Consider the following 19478-nt stretch of genomic DNA (forward strand, 5'->3'; position numbering starts at 1 on the left):
GTCATTTAACTTCTATTTGCCTCAATTTCCAAGTGAGGGTAATAGTAGCACCTATCTCACAGAATATAAAAACAAAGATATACATGGAGTGGGGAGAGACATCAAATTGTCTTCAAAATCAGCCTTATTAAATTGATCACATTTTCATCTTGAAAAATAATTGTAATTGATTCTTCCTTTTAGAGCTTTATCTCATGTTTGGCTCAATACTTGGTTAATTGATGTTTGTTGTAAATGCTACATTCAGTGTCAGTGATTTTAAAATGATTCTTGACTTTCACTTAGTGCAGGGAATATGTTGTCTCTTATTTCTCACCATTCTTGGCAAGGAGCACTGCAATCTCCTACTTATGTATCAGACAGAAGGCCTGTTTAGCTGGACTTCTCAGTAGGAGTCTGAAGAGAGAGATTGGGACCAGTTTGTAAAGGACTTTTAAAACCAAAAAGGAGTTTATATTTTAGCCTAGGGAGCAATAGGAAGCCACCGTGGTTAACTGAGTACAGATTTCTACCGTTGGTGCTTGGGGAAATGCCATCAAGAAAAATAGGGAAACCAGGAAGGAAGAACAAGCTTGAAGAGCATGTTTAGGAAGGTGCTTCTTTCCAACAACTGGAAGCTCCAGACATTATGACAAGAAGACGTTTGACAGGGTGCAGTTCCGTACCCGGTGCAGCGGGAGGAGCCAAACCAGACTAGGAAGTGGTCCTTCTACCCGAGGCACTCGCTCACTTGGGGGTAAGGGGGTGGAGTCCTATCCTAAAATGGCTAGGCGGCGAGCGTTCTCCCTAGCCAATGGGAAGCCAGGTTAGTTTGGGGGTACGGTAGTGGGGCCCAATGAGCGAGTTGGGTGTAGGTGAGGGGCTGCCGGGCTCGGAGGAGGGGGTGAGGGACGGTTGGGACCGAGGCTGTCTGAGGGGGTGGGGGGCTGCCGCGGGGCTGAGGCCGGGGTCGGGATGCGGACGGGGCCGTGGCGGTGACTGGAGCTGCCGCCCGACATGAACTCGCTGGAGCAAGCGGAAGGTAGGGAATCCAGCACACTCGGAGCTCCCAACGCCCGCCCAGTAGGCGGCTGCACTCTGTAGCTGGTCGAAGGGGGTGTGTGTGTGGGGGGAGGGAAGCTGAGGAGACCCTCATCTCCGGGGCGTCCGGGAGGCCCAGGCCCAGCGGAGCCATGGCCATGGCCGGGGCCCAGGGGAGGTGGGAGGGCGGGGCGGATGCATGTCCTGTGGAGAAGCCTCTGGGTCCTTCCTGGAGCTCTCGGGACAGCCCCGGTCCCAGCCCCAGCCCTTTCGTTCTGGGGAAAAAGCTTCTGGCTGTTGGTCCTTCAGTTTTGATCAGGTGTGTGTGTTTGTGTCTGTGGTCTGTGTCCCCCCTCCCCAGATAAGGCCATTAAACCACTCTAATAGTGCCTTACGGTGGTGTCTGATACTAACGGTGGTAAGATAGAACTTATGACTCTCCTTTTTGAATGAAAACAAAATTAGGTTCAAGTTAACAACCCTGTGTATAATCAGGCCTTAAGACCATGCACTCAGGCACGTCTTTCAGCTATTTAGACAGTCGGTTGTAAGTTTCAGATTTTCGGGAGGAGGGTTTCGGTAGGGTAAAGCTCTATGTAGGAATTTGGTCTCCAGATGCAGATCAGCGACTCTGATGTAATTTATAGTTTAGAAAATTGTCTAGGTCATTGAGAGGTTAACAGGCTTACTTAACACAGTTAGTGTGTGTCTGAGGTAGGACTTCTTGACTCCAAGGCCAATCCAGTATCCCTACCCTCTCAAGTTGTGTGGGTAGTTCTTTGTAAATAATTCAAGGCCTCTATTCACTTAATGGGACTACTCTGTGTTAGTCTTTTGTTGTTTATTTTAAGATGGTACAAATATTAAAGTGAATGCCTCTTTCAACTTGCTTAAGATTAGACAAGTTTAGAGAAGGGGAAATGCCTTTTAAATTAATTATGAACAACTGTTAAGTACATGTTTGTAAAGTCAAATTGTCATGTGTTTAGTTCATCTCTCAAGTTATAAAAAGCATAGAATAAATAGAGGTAAAATTAAAACTCCATATGTTGTTTAATAAAATGTTACTATTGTGTGTGTAATTTTCAGTACTAAAAGGGTTTAAGAGAAATAAAAGTTTAGATTACTTTGTAGCAGAGAAAACTCGACTGAATGTCCAACTCTGATGACTGTCATTTAATATAACGTAATGTATAGTTTTTCAGTAAGTCAGGTGCTTCAGTTTCTTCATGTTAAATGGCAATAAGAAATACTTCCAATCAGTGCTTAAAGCTGAGGTTATAAATAACATGTAACTTGATGAATGAATTGTAAACAATTTGTAATAATTATAGTTTAGCTTAAAAGAGAAAACCAGTATCAGTGACTAGTATTCTTAAATGTTTTCACCTTAGATCTCAAGGCTTTTGAGAGAAGACTTACTGAATATATTTCTTGTTTACAACCTGCTACAGGACGTTGGAGAAGTAAGTTAATTGAATTTTTTTTAAGAGAAGAGGAATTAATATTCAATATTTTTCTCTTCTGTAGGAGTAATTTACTTTGTTTCAAATTTTATGCGGAAAATGTGCACATTTGCAAGATACCACTGTGGCTTTTCCATTAAAAGAGACTATTCAGATTATTTGTATCTTTGTCATTAAAATGTTTACATTTGTAATTTTTTAAATTGATATAAAATAAATGTAATAAAATGCCCAAACTTAATAATATATTAGGTTATACACAATTTCATTAATTATTAATTAAGAGAAATTTTAATTAGAAGAAACATCATGACCATGAAGTGGATTGAGAACCTATACTTAGTAAATAGTCTTTTTAGGGTGTATTTATGGCATTTTAGAAGATAATATACAATTCTTCAATCATCTTCAGGCATAGTACAAAATTCATTTAAAAAATATACAGTTATTTCCTGTGGGAACTTAAAGATTTTTTGAAATGTGATAACAACATGTTCTGAATAACTAATTGCCTCAAATTTCTTAGTCTGAAGAGACTAAGAGAAAAATTATGAAGATCTCACTATCTCAGAATCATACAATTTTTTAGAATTGTATTATACCTCTAAGATTTGGAACTTTGAAATTTTACTCCTATTCATTCAACTCTTTTATCATGTTAAACCTACTGTTTGCCATTATATGAGATCTAGTTCTTTGATCTGTCTGTCTGTATTCTTCTAGTCTCCTTATTTCCAACCTTACATTAAGCTACTTCATTCACTCTATATGTTAGTTCTGACTGACTTGACTCATTGGCATTCCTGGTCTTGAGCTAATAATCTCTCACTGATGTTTCATTAACTACCACTGTAAAATACTTTGTCCCTTTAACCTTCCATCAATGTTGACCTATGCATTCTTATCCCGGAATTACCACCATTCTTCAGTTTCTCTTGGGCTGCTGAATTTTGCTCAATAAAGTCACAACACCACACTATATATTGTGTGGTTTCAACTAAGATAATTTTGTGATATGTAACATACATAAGCCCTAGGTACTGTTTGACTACATCATATTTTTTGGACTTCATTTCTCATTCCCTATAGCACCTGTTCTCAACATTTTCTCTTCTTACTCTAACAGCATCACCACTTAGAGAACATGGTTAACCTCCTAAGATTATCACTAAGAAGGCTGAGATTGTTCACCATGAGCTCTTTCAACTCTTCCATTCCTCACAGATTGTAGCATCATCACCCAGTCTTTACAGAAAAAGGTTATCACTACTATTCAGTAAGGTCCATTCCATCCTATCTTTTTGAGACTTTAATCCATCCATCAGTCAACTTATCTCATTCATCTTCATTCTCTACTGTGTTATTAGCCTATAGACATGTTTACATAATCCTTAAAAAGACTTTCTTATATTCTTCTATTTAGCTCTCACCCTATATACTAAACTTTTTAAAAATTGTCTAACTTGTGACAAGGAAATCACTTTAAAAGACTGATATATATTAATTTAAGATCGCCAAGGAATTCAGCTATGTAATTCCTTAATGAAAACTCAAGTCAGCAGTCAACCTTTTATGGAGTTTAATTACAAACAGGAGGAAGAAAGGTATTAGAGAGAGAGAGAGAGAAAGAGAGAGAGGGGGGGGGGGGGGAATAGGGCTTAAACACCCCCTCTGTTTAGGCTGGGCCAAAAGGCCCAAGCCCTTAGATAGCTGAGGCAAAGAAAAGAGATCAGTCCCTATCACTCACGTGACCAAAATGGAGAAACAGTCTCAGGGGCCTCCACCTCCAGCTTCCTTCAGAGCAAGCTCCTCAGAGCACAACCTCTCAGAGCAAAACCTCTCCAACCACCTTCAGTCCTCAGACCCCGCTATCTTTAAGGAAACCATCCAAGTTCCCTCCCCTCAGTTCTCACATCTACCAATCACTGTCCATGTCTTCCCTGTGCCAATGGTGGCTCTAGCTTAACCCAGGACCGCCCAGAGGTCTGTGGCTTTGCACATGTCTGTTGAAGGTCATATTCTCAAATAATAAAATCTTGATCCTTTGCTGCAGCCCTTCCTAAATCCTGTTACCCTGAGAAGGGTGGAGATTGGAAGTTCCAAGACCTGGTTCTGTCATTCCAAGTATCTCTATTGTATCAATTCTAAAATCAATCATGACTCAAAGAACTTCCTGTTCTATGCTTAAGCATAGGTCAAAGCCCTTTCCATTGTTCAGCAAAAGGTTTCTGTCCTAAAGTAATCTTAAGTAGGGAGGAGAAGGATTCTCCCATGCCAATGGGGTTCACATTCCAATAGACTATCAGTAGGAAATTTTCTCAAGTATGAAATTTCCCAATGGTGAAATTTCCAACATTTATAAGTCTAAGAAATTTTAAGGTTTATAATCTGTACCTTTAAGGCTTCACTAGTCTATTCTCATTCCCTTTAATCAATAGATAAATGCTTATTAAATGCCTATTATATTCAGGAACTGTGCTAGACAAGGTTATACATGCAAAGAATGAAACAGTTGCTACTCTTAATGAACAATGTAATGTAATGTTAGATTTTAACCCCTTCCACTCAGCCTTATGTCCTACCCACCATACCGAAACAGTTCATTCAGAAGTCATTGATGATGATTTAATTGCCAAATCCAGTGGCAATTTTTTCCATTCTCATATATCCTGACCTCTCTGGAGTTTTTAACACTATTGATTACTGTCTCCTACTGGATACTTTTTTCATTGCTTTCAAAATACACTCTCTTGATTCTCCTACTGGTCTAATCTCTCTTGTTGCCAAAAATAACCTTTTTTTTTCTGAATAGATTTGGTCATGAGCAGAAAAGATCAAAAATCTTCAGTGGCTTCTTATTATCTGTTTTCCCTGGCATCCAAGAATCTACAATCTTGGGCAATTTTGTCTTAATACCTATGAGGCACTAAACAGTTCAAAATATTGTCTCTTTTGGACATACCCTACACTCTATCACCTCTCTGACTTTACTCATGCTGTTTCCTATTTCTAGAATGTCTTCTATTCTCTTCATCACCATTTGGATTCCTACCTTTTAAAACCTGAACCCAGTGCCAACTATAGCACTTTGCTTTGAAGCTGTTTGATGTATTTCTATATCAAAAACTATGTTATAGTTTTCTGTTTTTGCCTTATCCCATTACTAGACTGTAAGCTCATGAAGACATGGTTTGTTTCTTATTTAAACTTTGCATGTCATATAGTATCTATCACAGTAGATGCTTAATATCCTGCACATAATTAAAATATGTTAAATGAATGAATCATCCTGTGTTGCACCTCAAAGGTCTGTTACATCCAAATACCAAATGATATATATGTAATTGCATATGAACATATGATTTCCCCTGTTATAACTGAATCTATTAAATAAGAGCATTTATAACAGGTTTTTATAGTTCTGTTATTTCTTAATCTTTTGGCTTTTATATATATATATATAAACCCTTACTTTCCATCTTGGAATCAATACCATGTATTGGTTCTAAGACAGAAGAATACTAAGGGCTAGGCAATGGGGGTTAAATGACTTGTCCAGGTTCACATAGCTAGGAAGTGTCTGAGGCCAGATTTGAGCACAAGATCTTCTGTCTCTGGGCCTGGCTCTCAATCCACTGAGCCACTTAGCTGCCCCTAATCTTTCTGCTTTTTAAAATGTTTGCTTTTTCCTTTTTTCTTCTTTTTTCCAACCCCTCCCCCCCCCCCCCCCCCCCGTTATACATGTGCTATCATGCAAAAATATTTCCATATTATTCATTTTTGTAAGAGATTAATCATATAAAATCAAAACCCCAAATCATATATCCAAATAAACAAGTGATAAATCATCTGTTTTCATCTCTAACATCTCTAACTGTTCTTTCTCTGGAGGTGAATAGCATTCTTTTTCATAAGTGTTTGCTTTTTCAAATCAATTTTGTTAGATTTTGAGGGACTTTATTATTATTACTTCTTTTAAAACTGGTGGCTAGGATTTTGGTGTACATTTTATCAGATGTTGTTAGAATAGTTCTTTTTATGTACTGACTAATATATGGTTAAAGAAATATGATTAAACAGAATTCTCATGGAATTAAATATTTTAGTTAATTGGTTAAAAGATTTAACTTTGAAAACTGATTTTGTTTTAATCTTAATGGAAAAATCTTTTAAAACTATTAGCATACCTTCCTAGGTAATTAATCACAGCATAATGAATATAATTTAATCTTTGAAGATTCAAAATCACACAGTGCTCAGAATTATAGTTATGAATATTGTTTGTATTAAAGCACTACTGAAATAAGATAATGTGAGAGCTACATAAATGTTAGATATTATTATTATTGTAGATTTAGGAAATTTTCCATATCCTCTGATATTTAAAATGAACCCAGCCCTAAAAAACATGTATTTTCTTTTGATTAACCTCTAAAAGTGTAGGGTAGTCAAAAAATTTGAATAATTAGTTTTGCCTCATATTCAGATGATACAAGCATGATTTCAATCTCCTTTTTAATCTATACATGCCTTTTAAAAAATAGACTAAACAATTATATCTTCTTTTCAAAACGTATTGCTCTATATTTTAGATGTGTACTTAACTTAAAAAAAAATTAATGTGAAATTTTTTTTAATGGTAGAATATTTTGACTTTTTAGTTTCTAGAATAGTCATTCTTTGCTCAGGGAATCTTACTTTAACAGTAGTTTTCCTTTTTTTCTTCCTATAATTTATACTCTATACATCCCTTAAGTACCTTGAAGAAAATTCTGTTTCTTTAGTCAAACTTTTCTATCAATTTATCTGTAGTTATTGAGGAGGAAAAATCCTTTAATGGTAGTCTGTTAGGGGCTCTGAGGTATGATGTTTTTGTTTTATTTCTAGAGTCGATATGTCACATTTACATAATTTTTATGAAATATTTGTTTTTAAGCTTTTTAATTTCCAAGAAACTTAAACCAGAATGGGGCATATATCATTTGAATATTAGGTCACAGTGTGAAGTTGAATTTTTCAGTCATATAATATGGCAAGTCAAGGGAATCTAGGGTATTCTCTCTGATCTCTCTGTGATACTCTACTTAGTACTGCCTCTTATAGCTCTCATTTATTAGAAATTGTTTTTTCTGGTATTATGTGAGAAGTTTGATTACTAATTTAGTTTTGATCTTTCATCAGTGATTCTTATAGTGGTGTCCGTCTGTACAGCTACTGGTGCCTGGAACTGGTTGATAGATCCTGAGACACAAAAGGTAGAAGTAATTTAGGGTATTTTTTTTTGTTGTTGTTGTTCTTAAGAAAAATAAATCATGTTGAAGACTATTTTTTGTGTTCATTTGCCAAAATCAAACTATTTTGCAGCAATAAGTTATGGTATTTTCATCTATGGCTTTCTTTGATGTAAAACTTTCTGCTCTTAATTTATAGTCTGTAACTATTACCACAAGTTTTGTTTTTTTAATATATTATTTTATTATCATATATTTATTTACATATAATTATATAACACAATATATATAAATAACATATATATTATATATATAAAATAATAAAACATTTATTTATTTATTTATATCACAGTTTTAAAAAATTCCCTGGTTTTTCCTTTATACATACAAAGGTCACCTGTAGAAAGTGTATCAGTAACCTTTTTAGGCAATGTAAAAGGAAAATGTAGTGATAGAGTCATGCTTTTCTAATGTAAATGGAACCATAGAACCATCATATAATCCAAGTGCTTATTTAATATCAAAGGTCACTAATTATGTAATTTGGGATTGAGACATGAAAAGAGGAGCTGCTAGACAATTAGGATTGGGCCTCTGTAAACCTCATTGGAGTTCAAAATGCCACTGAAAATTCAAGATATCTCAGATGATTAATTTTATACCTAAGCTTAGGGAATTTTTGCAGTTGTAACTCCTCTTGGAGAATATTAATTGATGTACAGGGCCAAGTATCCAACATTAAAGGATATATTTAAACCTGGGGGAATCGTGGGGGATGGAAACCAGAAGGAGTGATATAGTAGGCGGCCCCTAAGGAAACCAGAAGATTATCTTGTAATACAGAAGATTTCCATCAAGAAACTTGGGTTTAAAATGCCCCATTACAGTTTTTTTAACCCTTACCTTTTGTCTTAGAGTCAGTACTGTGTATTAGTTACAAGGCAGAAGAGTGGTAAGGGCTAAGTAATGGGGTTTGTGACTTGTCCAGAGTCACACAGCTAGGAAGTGTCTGAGACTTGATTTGAACCCAGGACCTCCCATGTCTAGGCTTGGCTCTCAATCTACTGAGCCACCTAGCTAGCCCCATTTGTCCCCTTATGTTTTCTTTACCTGCTGCTTTTGTCTTAGATCCTTAGAAAAGCTTTGAATGGGAAGAAAGATGCTCTATTTTTTTGTTACCATGAAAAGTTGGTGCTAATTGAAAGTGGGGTATATTTTAATGCTTTTCCATTTTGGGGAAGGGGAAATATTTTCAGTGAGATCATTTGTTTTCCATTCATGCTCCCATTTCTGGTCATTAAAATACAGATATAATAAAATGACCATTCTTCATTGGAAAAAAAATTAGAAGGCTTACTAGATTTAACAATATCATACTTTCTAACATTCTCTGACATGAATCATCTTTTCCAGTAAGATTAACCCTTCAAACTCCCATTAATCTATTACATGCACAGTGAAAAGAGTGCAGGGTATGAAATCAGAAAATCTTCTTAATTAAATCTTTACTTAGCATAGCAATAAAAAAAAACAAACTAGGATAATTGTGGTGACAGCCCACAGATTTTGTTAGCTTAGAATATAAAATGATTAAAGGAAATATTTAGGTTCAGAAATTCCAGTCTGCTACTTGAAAACCTATGTGACCTTAGCCAAAGGCACTTAACATTTCAAGGACTCAGTTTCTCATCTATAAAATGAGGATTAAGTGACTTCTAAAATTCATCCAGTTCTAAATTTATGATTCTGTGCCTTTACATTGAAATGACCTTTCTGCTCATCTAAACTCAAACTGTCTTTCAATTCTAGCACAAAATCTACCTCTTCATTGAAGTCCACATTATTTGTTTTACTTTTCTCTGAATTTCTACATCACTAAGTTGTATCACATGATTTAGCACTTATATACAGTCTTATATTGCTCAAAAAAAATTATTTCCTATTAGTTTAGCCTCCTCAAATAGATATTTAAAAAAAAAAAATCAAACCTTACCTTCCGTCTTGGAATCAATACTGTGTATTGGTTCCGAGGTAGAAGAGTGTCAAGGGCTAGGCAATGCTGGGGGGGGTGGGGGGGGCAAGTTACTTGCCCAGGGTCACACAGTTAGGAAGTGTCTGAGGCCAGATTTGAACCTAGGACCTCCCGTCTCTAGACCTGGCTCTCAATCCACTGTCTACGCAGCTGTTCCCCCCTCCCCCAAATAAATTTTAATCTCTTATAAGACAGGCTTCATGTTTTACACTTCTACTTAGCATTGGATAAATGTTAATACTGAGTGTGTGATAGTACTGATTTTGGTCATGTAGTGAATACTAGGGATAAGGAAATATTAACAAGCTACATAAATTTCAGATGCTTAACCAAATTTTCACACATCATCGCAATAAAGAAAACTAGGATAATTTTCATTATGTTGTTAGCTTAGAAAATAAAAGGATTAAAAGGAATATGCAGGTAAGAGTATAGTTTAACCAATAATAATAATTTTGAAAATAATTAAAACTTTATTGATATAGGTATCCTTCTTTACGTCTTTATGGAATCATCCATTTTTTACAATCAGCTGTATCACTCTGATAGGGTTGTTCTTTGCTGGAATACACAAGAGAGTGGTAGCACCATCAATGTATCCTTTAAATGTGGCTGAGTTTTATTCTGGAACCACTATTCAGACTTTAATTTTAATTTTCTCTAAAATAATGCTATTTTCCTTTGACTACATATATATAGTATAGCAGCCCGATGTCGAACTGTGTTAGCTGAGTATAATATGTCTTGTGATGATGTAAGTAATTTTTTTACTTGTATGTTATATGTGAAAATTTTTTTTTCCTGCAAAACATATTTCCACACTAACCATGTTACCAAAAAAAGCAAAGAAAAATAAAGGGAAAAAATAGGCTTCAATCTACACTTTAAGTTCATCAGTTCTTTATCTGGAGGTAGATAGCATTTTTCATCATGGCTCCTTTAGATTTGTCATATTTGTAAAATAATTGATCTTAGATTTAAAAGAATTTAAAAATTTGTTTGATAGTAATTTCATTAATAGGATTCATGTTCAGGATGATATATTTAGCAGTAATACAGTAGGTGTTTATTTTTTAGCTAGCATAATTTCATTTCTATGTAATGGGATCAGAAGGAAAAGTTATGGGCAAAAATACTAAGAGTATGGGTGTTTATTTTGTTTCTTTTAATATTGCTTCTGTGCTAATTTATTGTGGACTGAAGTACTCTGCAAAATCCCAGTATGCTTTTAAAATATTTAAAACTCCAATTCCAGTGTTGTATAAATTTAAATTTAGGTCAACTACTCAGCTTTATTTGTGTTATTAAAATAATTTTACTTGTTGATGAACATGAAATATTCCTCACTATTTGCAATAGTTATTTGTTTTATTTCATTTAATGGATCATTGATTTTCAAGTAAACATCATGGGAAAGCATCAGATATATGAATTTAGAGAAAAATGTTCAAAAAGTTTAGAAGAAAAGCTATTAAAACCCTTGTGATTAAAAAACAAAATTAGTTTCTAGGTCATGAATAACCAGAGATGTTAGAATTTTTAAAAAACTTGTTTAAAGTAATTTTCCTTATAACAACGTGTACAAACTAAATTTTCTTTCTTTCTTTTTTCCCCAGACAGGAAAGCTAATTTTGAAACCTAGGCCTCATGTTCAATGACAATCTATACATTCTCATGGGACCTGAAACAGCCTTTTCTTCAAATATGTGATGCAGCGAAAAGCCATACAGGATTCCTTTTTACAGTTACTTATATGAAAGTCTTAGCAACAACTGACAAGATGTGTGCAATATTAACCCAGATTGTCTTGATGATTTCTCATGTTATCAGTGCTTTTGGTACTTTTGATTACCTGTATTTCAGTATTAGTGTCACTTTAGTACTTCATTTCCTGCAAGAGTAATTGCAAATGAAGTATGTATTGCAGTTACTAAGTTAAAGCTTAGAGACAGAACCTCATTCAGTTTTTATAATGTATTTTTGCAAACTACTGTAAATAGCAAATCAATGCCAATGTTAAGCAAAGAAAAAACATGTTGTGTGGACCTTTGTTCTCCTGCACCAGTATTTAAAGAACACCTACTTGCCATTCCCACAGCTTTTTATTAATAGTTACTGCATATGGCTGTATTGTTTGTTCTCCCAACTTATTCTTTAAATGGTGTTGTAGGAAAGTAGATTTAAAAACAAAAACACATCAAATTGAACTTAGGTTGAGGAAAAACTCGTCTCCATTATGTGGTAAGAAATTACAGATATTTTGAGATAACATTTTTTGTCAAACTACATACAGAACTTCAGCCACCATTGTGATTTTGCTTACTAGTTCACCTTGATTTTCATTTGTCGTTCAATATAACTTTAAATATACTTTTAAAATGCTTTTAAAAACAATTCACAGGTTTCTGAATATGAAAATTCAGTTATAAATTATGTAGTATCTGGGAATTCAGTAGTTGTATTATTTTAGATAATTGGATTTTATGCTGTGGTAATCATAACATTACACTCATGTTGCAGAAGTGTAATTTATGATCTTACTCTACCATCTGAAAAGGTAATATGTTAACAGTGCCACAAAATAGTCTACAGTTCTCACTACTTAGAGAGTAAGTGTTAATGACATACCATGTATGCAGAATAGCCACATGCACTATAATAGCCCATAAAAGTAAATGCCTGGGTTTGCTATAAATATTTTAACATTCTGGAGGTGCCTTTTTACTTATTATTTTGAAAGGGTTTTAAGTTATTAGTGAGCATCCTTTTAATTTCATTTAACAAAAAACCTGAACTTTCAGTAACAATTTAATTTTTTTTAAAAACAAAACTCTTCAATAAGGCTGCCATTCAGCTTAAAATTGATCTCCCAGCTTTCTTGTGTATAAGATGTTATTCTTTGGTTGAACTACAGCAATAAGACTCTCAGCTCCTAAGAAGTCTGAAGAGATGTCTATTCTCATGTTTCTACATTGTTTTATTTTCTGTAAATATTGTAGGTAAATATGTGCATAAAAATTAAACACTTTATATATATAAATGTTCTATTTGTTTTTCCTTGTACTATAAATCTACATTAATTTAGACTTAAAATATGAAAATTTGTCAAAACATTTATTAAAAATTATGTATTTTACTTTAAAATCTGTGACTAATAAACCAAGTTCTAATTTTCAGTCTAAATTTGCTCTTAATTAGGAAAATTAGATTTAATTACTGTCACCATAAGACCTTTATTTAGGTCTCTGCCTTTTTTGTATCAGTTCTTTCAAAAACTTATGGACTTAAAGCTAGATGGGAATTTATTATTTAATCCTTACCCCTCAGTTTACAGATGAGGGAACTGAGGCCCAAACACAAAATAATGAGCCCAAATCCACATAGTTGGAACTATAAACATACTTTCTTGGCTCCCTAGTTATTACTCTTATTGAAGTATATCCAGTTAATCAAGAATTTTTAAGTTCTTACTATAGGTTGTTCTAAGTGCTGGGAATATAAAGACAAAAGTAAAATTCTTGCCTTTAAGGAACTTATACTCTATTGGGGGGAGAAAACATTTACACATGTAAGTATATCCATAGAGTAGGGGTTAGACCTATGATTTCATTTATCTAGGGAATTAATTACTAGATTAGGAAATTCACTTATCTGTAGCTTCTAGTCAAGAGAGTTGCCTAGATAACTGAAGAAAAGTGATTAGCTAGGATTACCTAGATGATATGTGGCTCCAAACAGTGCATACATGAGTGCATACAGAAGATAAAGAGTGGGTGGATGGGCAAATATATGAAGAGTGACGTGTACAAAGATTGGAAAGTAGGAAATAAGTGCCACCTTTAATTTTGATATTAGAGGTAATCAGGGACCATTGGAATTTATTGAATATAGGATGACATCAAACCTGTGGTTTAGGAAAATTGCTTTGGCAGATTTGTGGAGAATAGATTGGACTGGAAAGATGCTTGAGGTAGGAATTGGATATATTTCGATTGTTAGTCCAGGTCATGTGTGTATGGGGAAATGAAACAGAAATCACAAGATTTTGCAACTTAATGTGTATGTTTGGAAATTGTGACATGGAGTTTGATAAGCAGGGTTCCTGAAAGAATGATGGTATCCTTGAAATAGGAAAATTCTGAAGAACCGGCAAGTTTTGAGGGAAAGATAATTCAGGTATGAGACTAGAAATGGATATTTATATCTAAGTAGATAGAGTCTTATATCTAGAGATGGTAAATGAATTCATGGGTGCTGATAAAGTTGCCAAATAAGAGTGTATTTGGAAAAAGGATCCAGGACAGAACCATGGGATACACTCACAATAGGTGTGACATGTATGATGATTTAGCAAAAGAGACTTAAGAAAGAGGACCCAGATGAGGAGAATCAGAAGAGAGCAGTATTGGGTGTTGGGGATAAAATTAGATCTCTGAGAGAGATCACAGGAAGTGACACGAAATATATAGGCAGTTCTTTACATCATTCCCTGTGTCTCACATGTACCAATGGTGGTTTAAACTTGGTTTAGAACAGCCCAGGGGGTCAGTCAGTTGTTTCTGATTTGTTACTTGCTGGTGTATGCCATCCTTCCCACATTTAATCATTAAGTGGGGGTGTATACATAACCTTGGTTGCTAAAATTCTAAAGACTAAGGTGGAGTAAATCTAAAATTCACATGGGAAGGCCAATGAGGAGTGTCAAATGCTTCTGAAAGCATCAAAAATGCAAATTGAGAGGTCATTTATATTTGGTATTTAGGAGCTCACTGATGATTTTGAAAAAGTCAATTTGAGTTGAGGGTGGAAGCCAAAACAGTGAGAAGGAAGGAAAGTAGAAGGATCAAGTGTAGATGACATTTTTCAGGAGTATGGCTGAGAAAGAATAGAGAAAACAATAGCAGGGGTGGTGGTATCCAGTGAGGCATTTTTAAGCATGGGAGATTTAGGCATGTTTGTAAGTGACATAGAACCAACAACAGATGGGAGAGTGAACACTAGAGAGAAAGGTTGCTGCTGGGAGCAATCTGGAAATGAAATTAATTAAAATATGGCTACATATTAGTAGGGTTGGTCTTTGGCAAGAAAGACTTCAGAGAATTAAGAAATGTTGGAAGATCATGTCAAGAGCTTTTGAGATGAGGAGAGTTCTTAGCAACTTCCTTGATTTCTTTTTTCCCCAGTTAAAAAAAAAAGTTATGAGGGAAGGGCCACACCTATGAGGGTAGTGTGAGATGACCACTACTGGAGGCTTGAGAAAAAAGGGTTGCAAGAGCAATTCCTGAGAGTGCAAGTGATTAAATTAGGAATAAAATATTGCCTTGCGGCAATGAAGGCCATTTGATGTGGGTAATATATATTGTATCAGTACTACCATATATTGGGCAACTACCCCAAATTGACAGGTTTTAGGTATTTTGTGTGTCTATGCTCCCAAAGCCATAGCTCAAAAGCCTCCAAGAGTGTTCTTATAATAGTAGACACGATTAGCTCAAAGACTATAAAGTGGCTTAGCATAAATGACAGTAACAAAATATTCCCCCCCTACTCCAAACTTGGAGCACACAAAAATATACATATAAATGTCCTTGGGGAAAATGGGTACCCACATAAGAGTACAGTGGTACTCAAAGTTAGTAAGTATAATTGAAATGAAAATCTGGCAAAGAAGAGTTTTTTTCTTTTGTTTTAAATGTTTATCACTTAAGGGTGGATTTTTTTTTCTCCTCTGTATCTATTGTCAGAATTTACCTTTATCTCATGGACATCTTTTGACAGTGGGGTAAAACTTAGGTATTCTCAAAATTATTTTTAATGCACCAGTACATAGGATTAGAAAGGAAATCAATTATATTGAAATATCTGAATATTTTTCAAAATAAGTTAACCAACCCCAGCTAAGAATCTTTATCAATATATGATTGTCATTATTTTTAATATGGTCTATGATGTATATATTTTTCCTAATATTGAATCAGCTCTGCATTCTTGGCATAATTCCAACCTGATCATAGTGATCATTAACCTTTTTAACATATTGTTATAGTCTCTTAGATAATATTTTGCATCAATGTTCATTGGCGATATTGGTCTAGACTTTTTGGTTTTTGCTCTATATGTTCCTGGTTTATGTATCAACTTTGCCTAATAGGCAGTTGGTAGATTCCTTCTGTCCCTATCTTGATTTTGATTTTTAAATATTTTTCCATGTTTACATGATTCATTTTCTCCCCCCACTTTCAGAGCCAACAAGCAATTTCACTGGGTCGTACAAATGTTATCACTTGATACCTATTTCCATATTACTTCTGTCCCTATTTTGGCAAACATACCTAAATTATTTTTTCCTTAAATGTTTGGTAGCATTAACTTGTAAATGGATTTGTTCCTGCATGTTTTTCTTTGAGATTTTCTTCATAGTTTGATTTCTTTCTCTGAGAACAGGTTATTTAAATTGTCTATTTTATAGGATCATAGATTTAGAACTGAAATATCAAGATCAGCCCCCTCACTTAGGAAACTGGGTACAAAGTAGTTTGGTCAATGTTCATCCAATTTATTTATCAATTCTATTGGCAAATGATTGAGCAAAATAGTTTTTATTTGTTCCTTTATCTATTTGTTATGAGTTCTTTTTATCTTTGATACGGTTTGGTCTTTCCCATTTAAATCAGATTAGCTACTGATTTATTTATATTTTTAAGCATCTAGTTTTATCAATATGATGGGGTTTTTTTTGTTCATCTATTTTCAGAATTTCTATTTTGCTTGGTTGGGTTTTTTCATTTTCTTATTTATTAATAAAGATTTCTTTTTTCTATCCAGCCCCACACTCCTTTGGATAAAGAAACCAAAGAAAACCAAATTCCATGTAATAAATATGCATAATCAAGCAAAACAAATTGACCATCTTCAAAAATTGAATGTCTCATTCTGCACCCTGAATCCATTACCTCTTTTTCCTGAAGTGGATAGAAAGCATCATCAATAGTGTAGAGGTGTCTAGAGATATAACTTCCCCCTAAAGACTGCTTTGGCTGTAGAAGTGGTCCATTAATCCCTCCAAAAAAGTTCTGGTATGTTGTCTTATTCTTGTAATTTTCTTTAATTGAATTATTATTGAATATATATATTGATTTTTTTTTACTAATTTGGCACTAAATTATTTAGTTTCTGTTTAAATTTAAATTCGTTCTTTAAAAGGTCTTTTTTGATTTTTATTTTTTTATTGTAGTCAGTAATGGATGTTTTTAGTATTTCTGCTTTTCTGAGTTTATGAGGTTTTTAATGCCCTAGCACATGGTCAGTTTTTATAAAATACAACACACAGATGAGAAATACAACACACAGATGAGAAATATGTATATCACTTTGTATTTCTCTTTCATTATCCCCAGATATTTGTCATAACTAACTTTTCTGAAATTCCCCATGTCCTTAATTTCTAGCCTATTTATGTTTTTTGTTAGATTTGTCTCTAATTCACTTAGTTGCTTATTGAGATATTACTTTAAATGACTTTGCTAATGGTAAATCTGTAGCTAGAATCTCCATCATTAGGTTCTTTAAATAGATGAGATAAAATTAATTAGTTTGATGTTAGACTAAGTTTGCAAACTCATTTCAAATAGCATTCATTATACATGTGAAAGTAGAAATGCTACCCTTTTTTTTTTTTTGCACAGTAATAGAATTCTTCCCTTTCAGCATAATTCTAGTGGCGGTACAAAAATAATTTGCTTCAAATGAATGAGATGTTTCAATTTATAGCAGAGCCCTCAAAGAACTTCTAACTTGGTAACAATGTAGTTTATAATAATTTCTATCAGAACATAACAATGTTCCCAAATTATTTGTTCAAAATAACCAGTTTTATTTGCCGAAGATAAAAATTTTCATTATTTATTTTGCCAATTATACATCGCATGCTAGTCGTATCAGTCTTTCCAATTGTAACAAAAGAACATTTTTGTCTTTCTAGTATTGCTATTAGCTCCTTTATTTTGCTTTGCATAGAGATTTTACATTGGTAATGAAAAAAATTGGTAAAGTTTTCTATGTGGAGTTGTACAGTTGCTCATTTTGACATCAGATTTTTCTAAATGCTTTTTTGTATACTTTCAGAATTTTTTTACTTTTGATAAGAATATTTGAATTAGTTCAAATGTTAACACCCAAGCCATCCTTAACTGATATATTTCTTTCAGATCCATCCCCACCCCTCCCATTGCTTCAATATTAACCCTAAGTGAATAAGTGATTTAAATCACACTAGGTAGACAAAAAAACAATGCTAAGCTTCCCAGTCAAATTTATCTCTGGGTTGTACATTTCTGGTTGGTATGGAAACCTAATTCCATTGTTAGGCCCCCATCTGCTTCGGGAAGAAGTTCTTTATAGTCACTGTAACCTAGTCACAATTTAGGAACCCACACCTGTAGCTGCACGAGTTAAATCCCTTTTCCCTCCCCCAACATACATATCCAACATAAGATACTCTATGTCCATTTTAGTATAGAGAGTCACAGAGGATGCTTAGTTATGGATAGGTTGCTGTCTGCATTTCAGAGTTCATTACTTTCCCCCCAAAACCTACCCCTTTTATGTTGAGAGGCAAAGATTCTTTTAGTCACCCAGGTTTGAAACTTTAGTGTCATTCTTGATTCTTCATTCTCTTTCATCCCGCATATCTAATCCATTGCCAAATCTTACTAAATCTATCTTCACATCTCCCAATTACATCTTTCCCTTTTCTATTCATACAACTACCACATCTTGCACTTCTGAAATAGCCTCCTTTTTGTTTTTTCTGCCTTAAACTTGTCCCTCCTCTAATCTATTATCCACACAGTTGCCAAAGTGATTTTGCTAAAAAATAGGTTTGATCATCTCATTTACTTTCTCAATAAACTTCTCTCAAGGTTTCTATTTTCTATGGATATTTTTCTATGTTATTTCACCTTTATCTTATTCTTTTTAATGGCTATTTTTTGTATTTATTTTACAGGATAAAGGAATAGTATTGGTTTTGTCATTTCATTGATTTAGGGAATTCCTTGTGAGGAAACACATCTACCAATGCAAATCAAGATTCCAGGAGAGGGGGCAGCTGGGTTGCTTAGTGGATTGAGAGCCAGGCCTAGAGACAGGAGATCCTAGGTTCAAATGTGGCCTCAGACACTTTCCAACTGTGTGACCCTGGGCAAGTCACTTAACCCCAATTGTCTAGCCCTTACCACTCTTCTTCCTTGGAGTCAATGACTCCAAGACAGAAGATAAGGGTTTAAAAAAAAATTCTAGGAGAGCCAGTTTTCTAAGAATAGAATAAGGAATGTAAGAAGTGATCTAATATGAGAGGGTTTATAATTATAAATATAATGTAACAGGAGTACCAAAAGTACAATGGACTGGATTGGCAAAACAAAATAGAGATATGGGAGGGGTAAGGATAGCAGGCAAAGATAATTTTGAGTTGTTCTGAATTACAGAGATTCAGAGAGAAGTTTTCCAGCTACTTTTCAGAAACCTTAGGCAGTTCTACCCAGTTTTCAGGAAGGCTTTGGATTTAATTTAATTTAAATTTGGATTTAATTGGAAAGGTCTGGATCCTTGATGGGCATGGAACTATAATCACTCTTCTCTTTAGCTCATCAACCCCAAATCCCTAACACTTAGTAAAACTCTAGTCCTAAACCAAAGTGCTAAACTGTGGTTTATTCACTAATTCTC

General features: G+C 34.4%; 1 protein-coding gene across 1 annotated transcript; it reads left to right on the plus strand.

The window, feature by feature from the left end:
* The first annotated feature begins 754 nt into the window (after positions 1–754).
* CNEP1R1 (CTD nuclear envelope phosphatase 1 regulatory subunit 1) lies at positions 755–12932 on the plus strand. The gene is made up of 6 exons (XM_056812269.1): positions 755–1021; positions 2415–2486; positions 7668–7741; positions 10235–10344; positions 10449–10503; positions 11366–12932. Exons 1-6 carry the CDS (start codon positions 997–999, stop codon positions 11405–11407), a joined length of 378 nt encoding a protein of 125 aa, XP_056668247.1. The 5' UTR covers positions 755–996; the 3' UTR covers positions 11408–12932.
* The last annotated feature ends 6546 nt before the right edge of the window (positions 12933–19478 follow it).

Source organism: Monodelphis domestica, chromosome 1, assembly GCF_027887165.1.
Source record: "Monodelphis domestica isolate mMonDom1 chromosome 1, mMonDom1.pri, whole genome shotgun sequence".
Classification (NCBI taxonomy): domain Eukaryota; kingdom Metazoa; phylum Chordata; class Mammalia; order Didelphimorphia; family Didelphidae; genus Monodelphis; species Monodelphis domestica.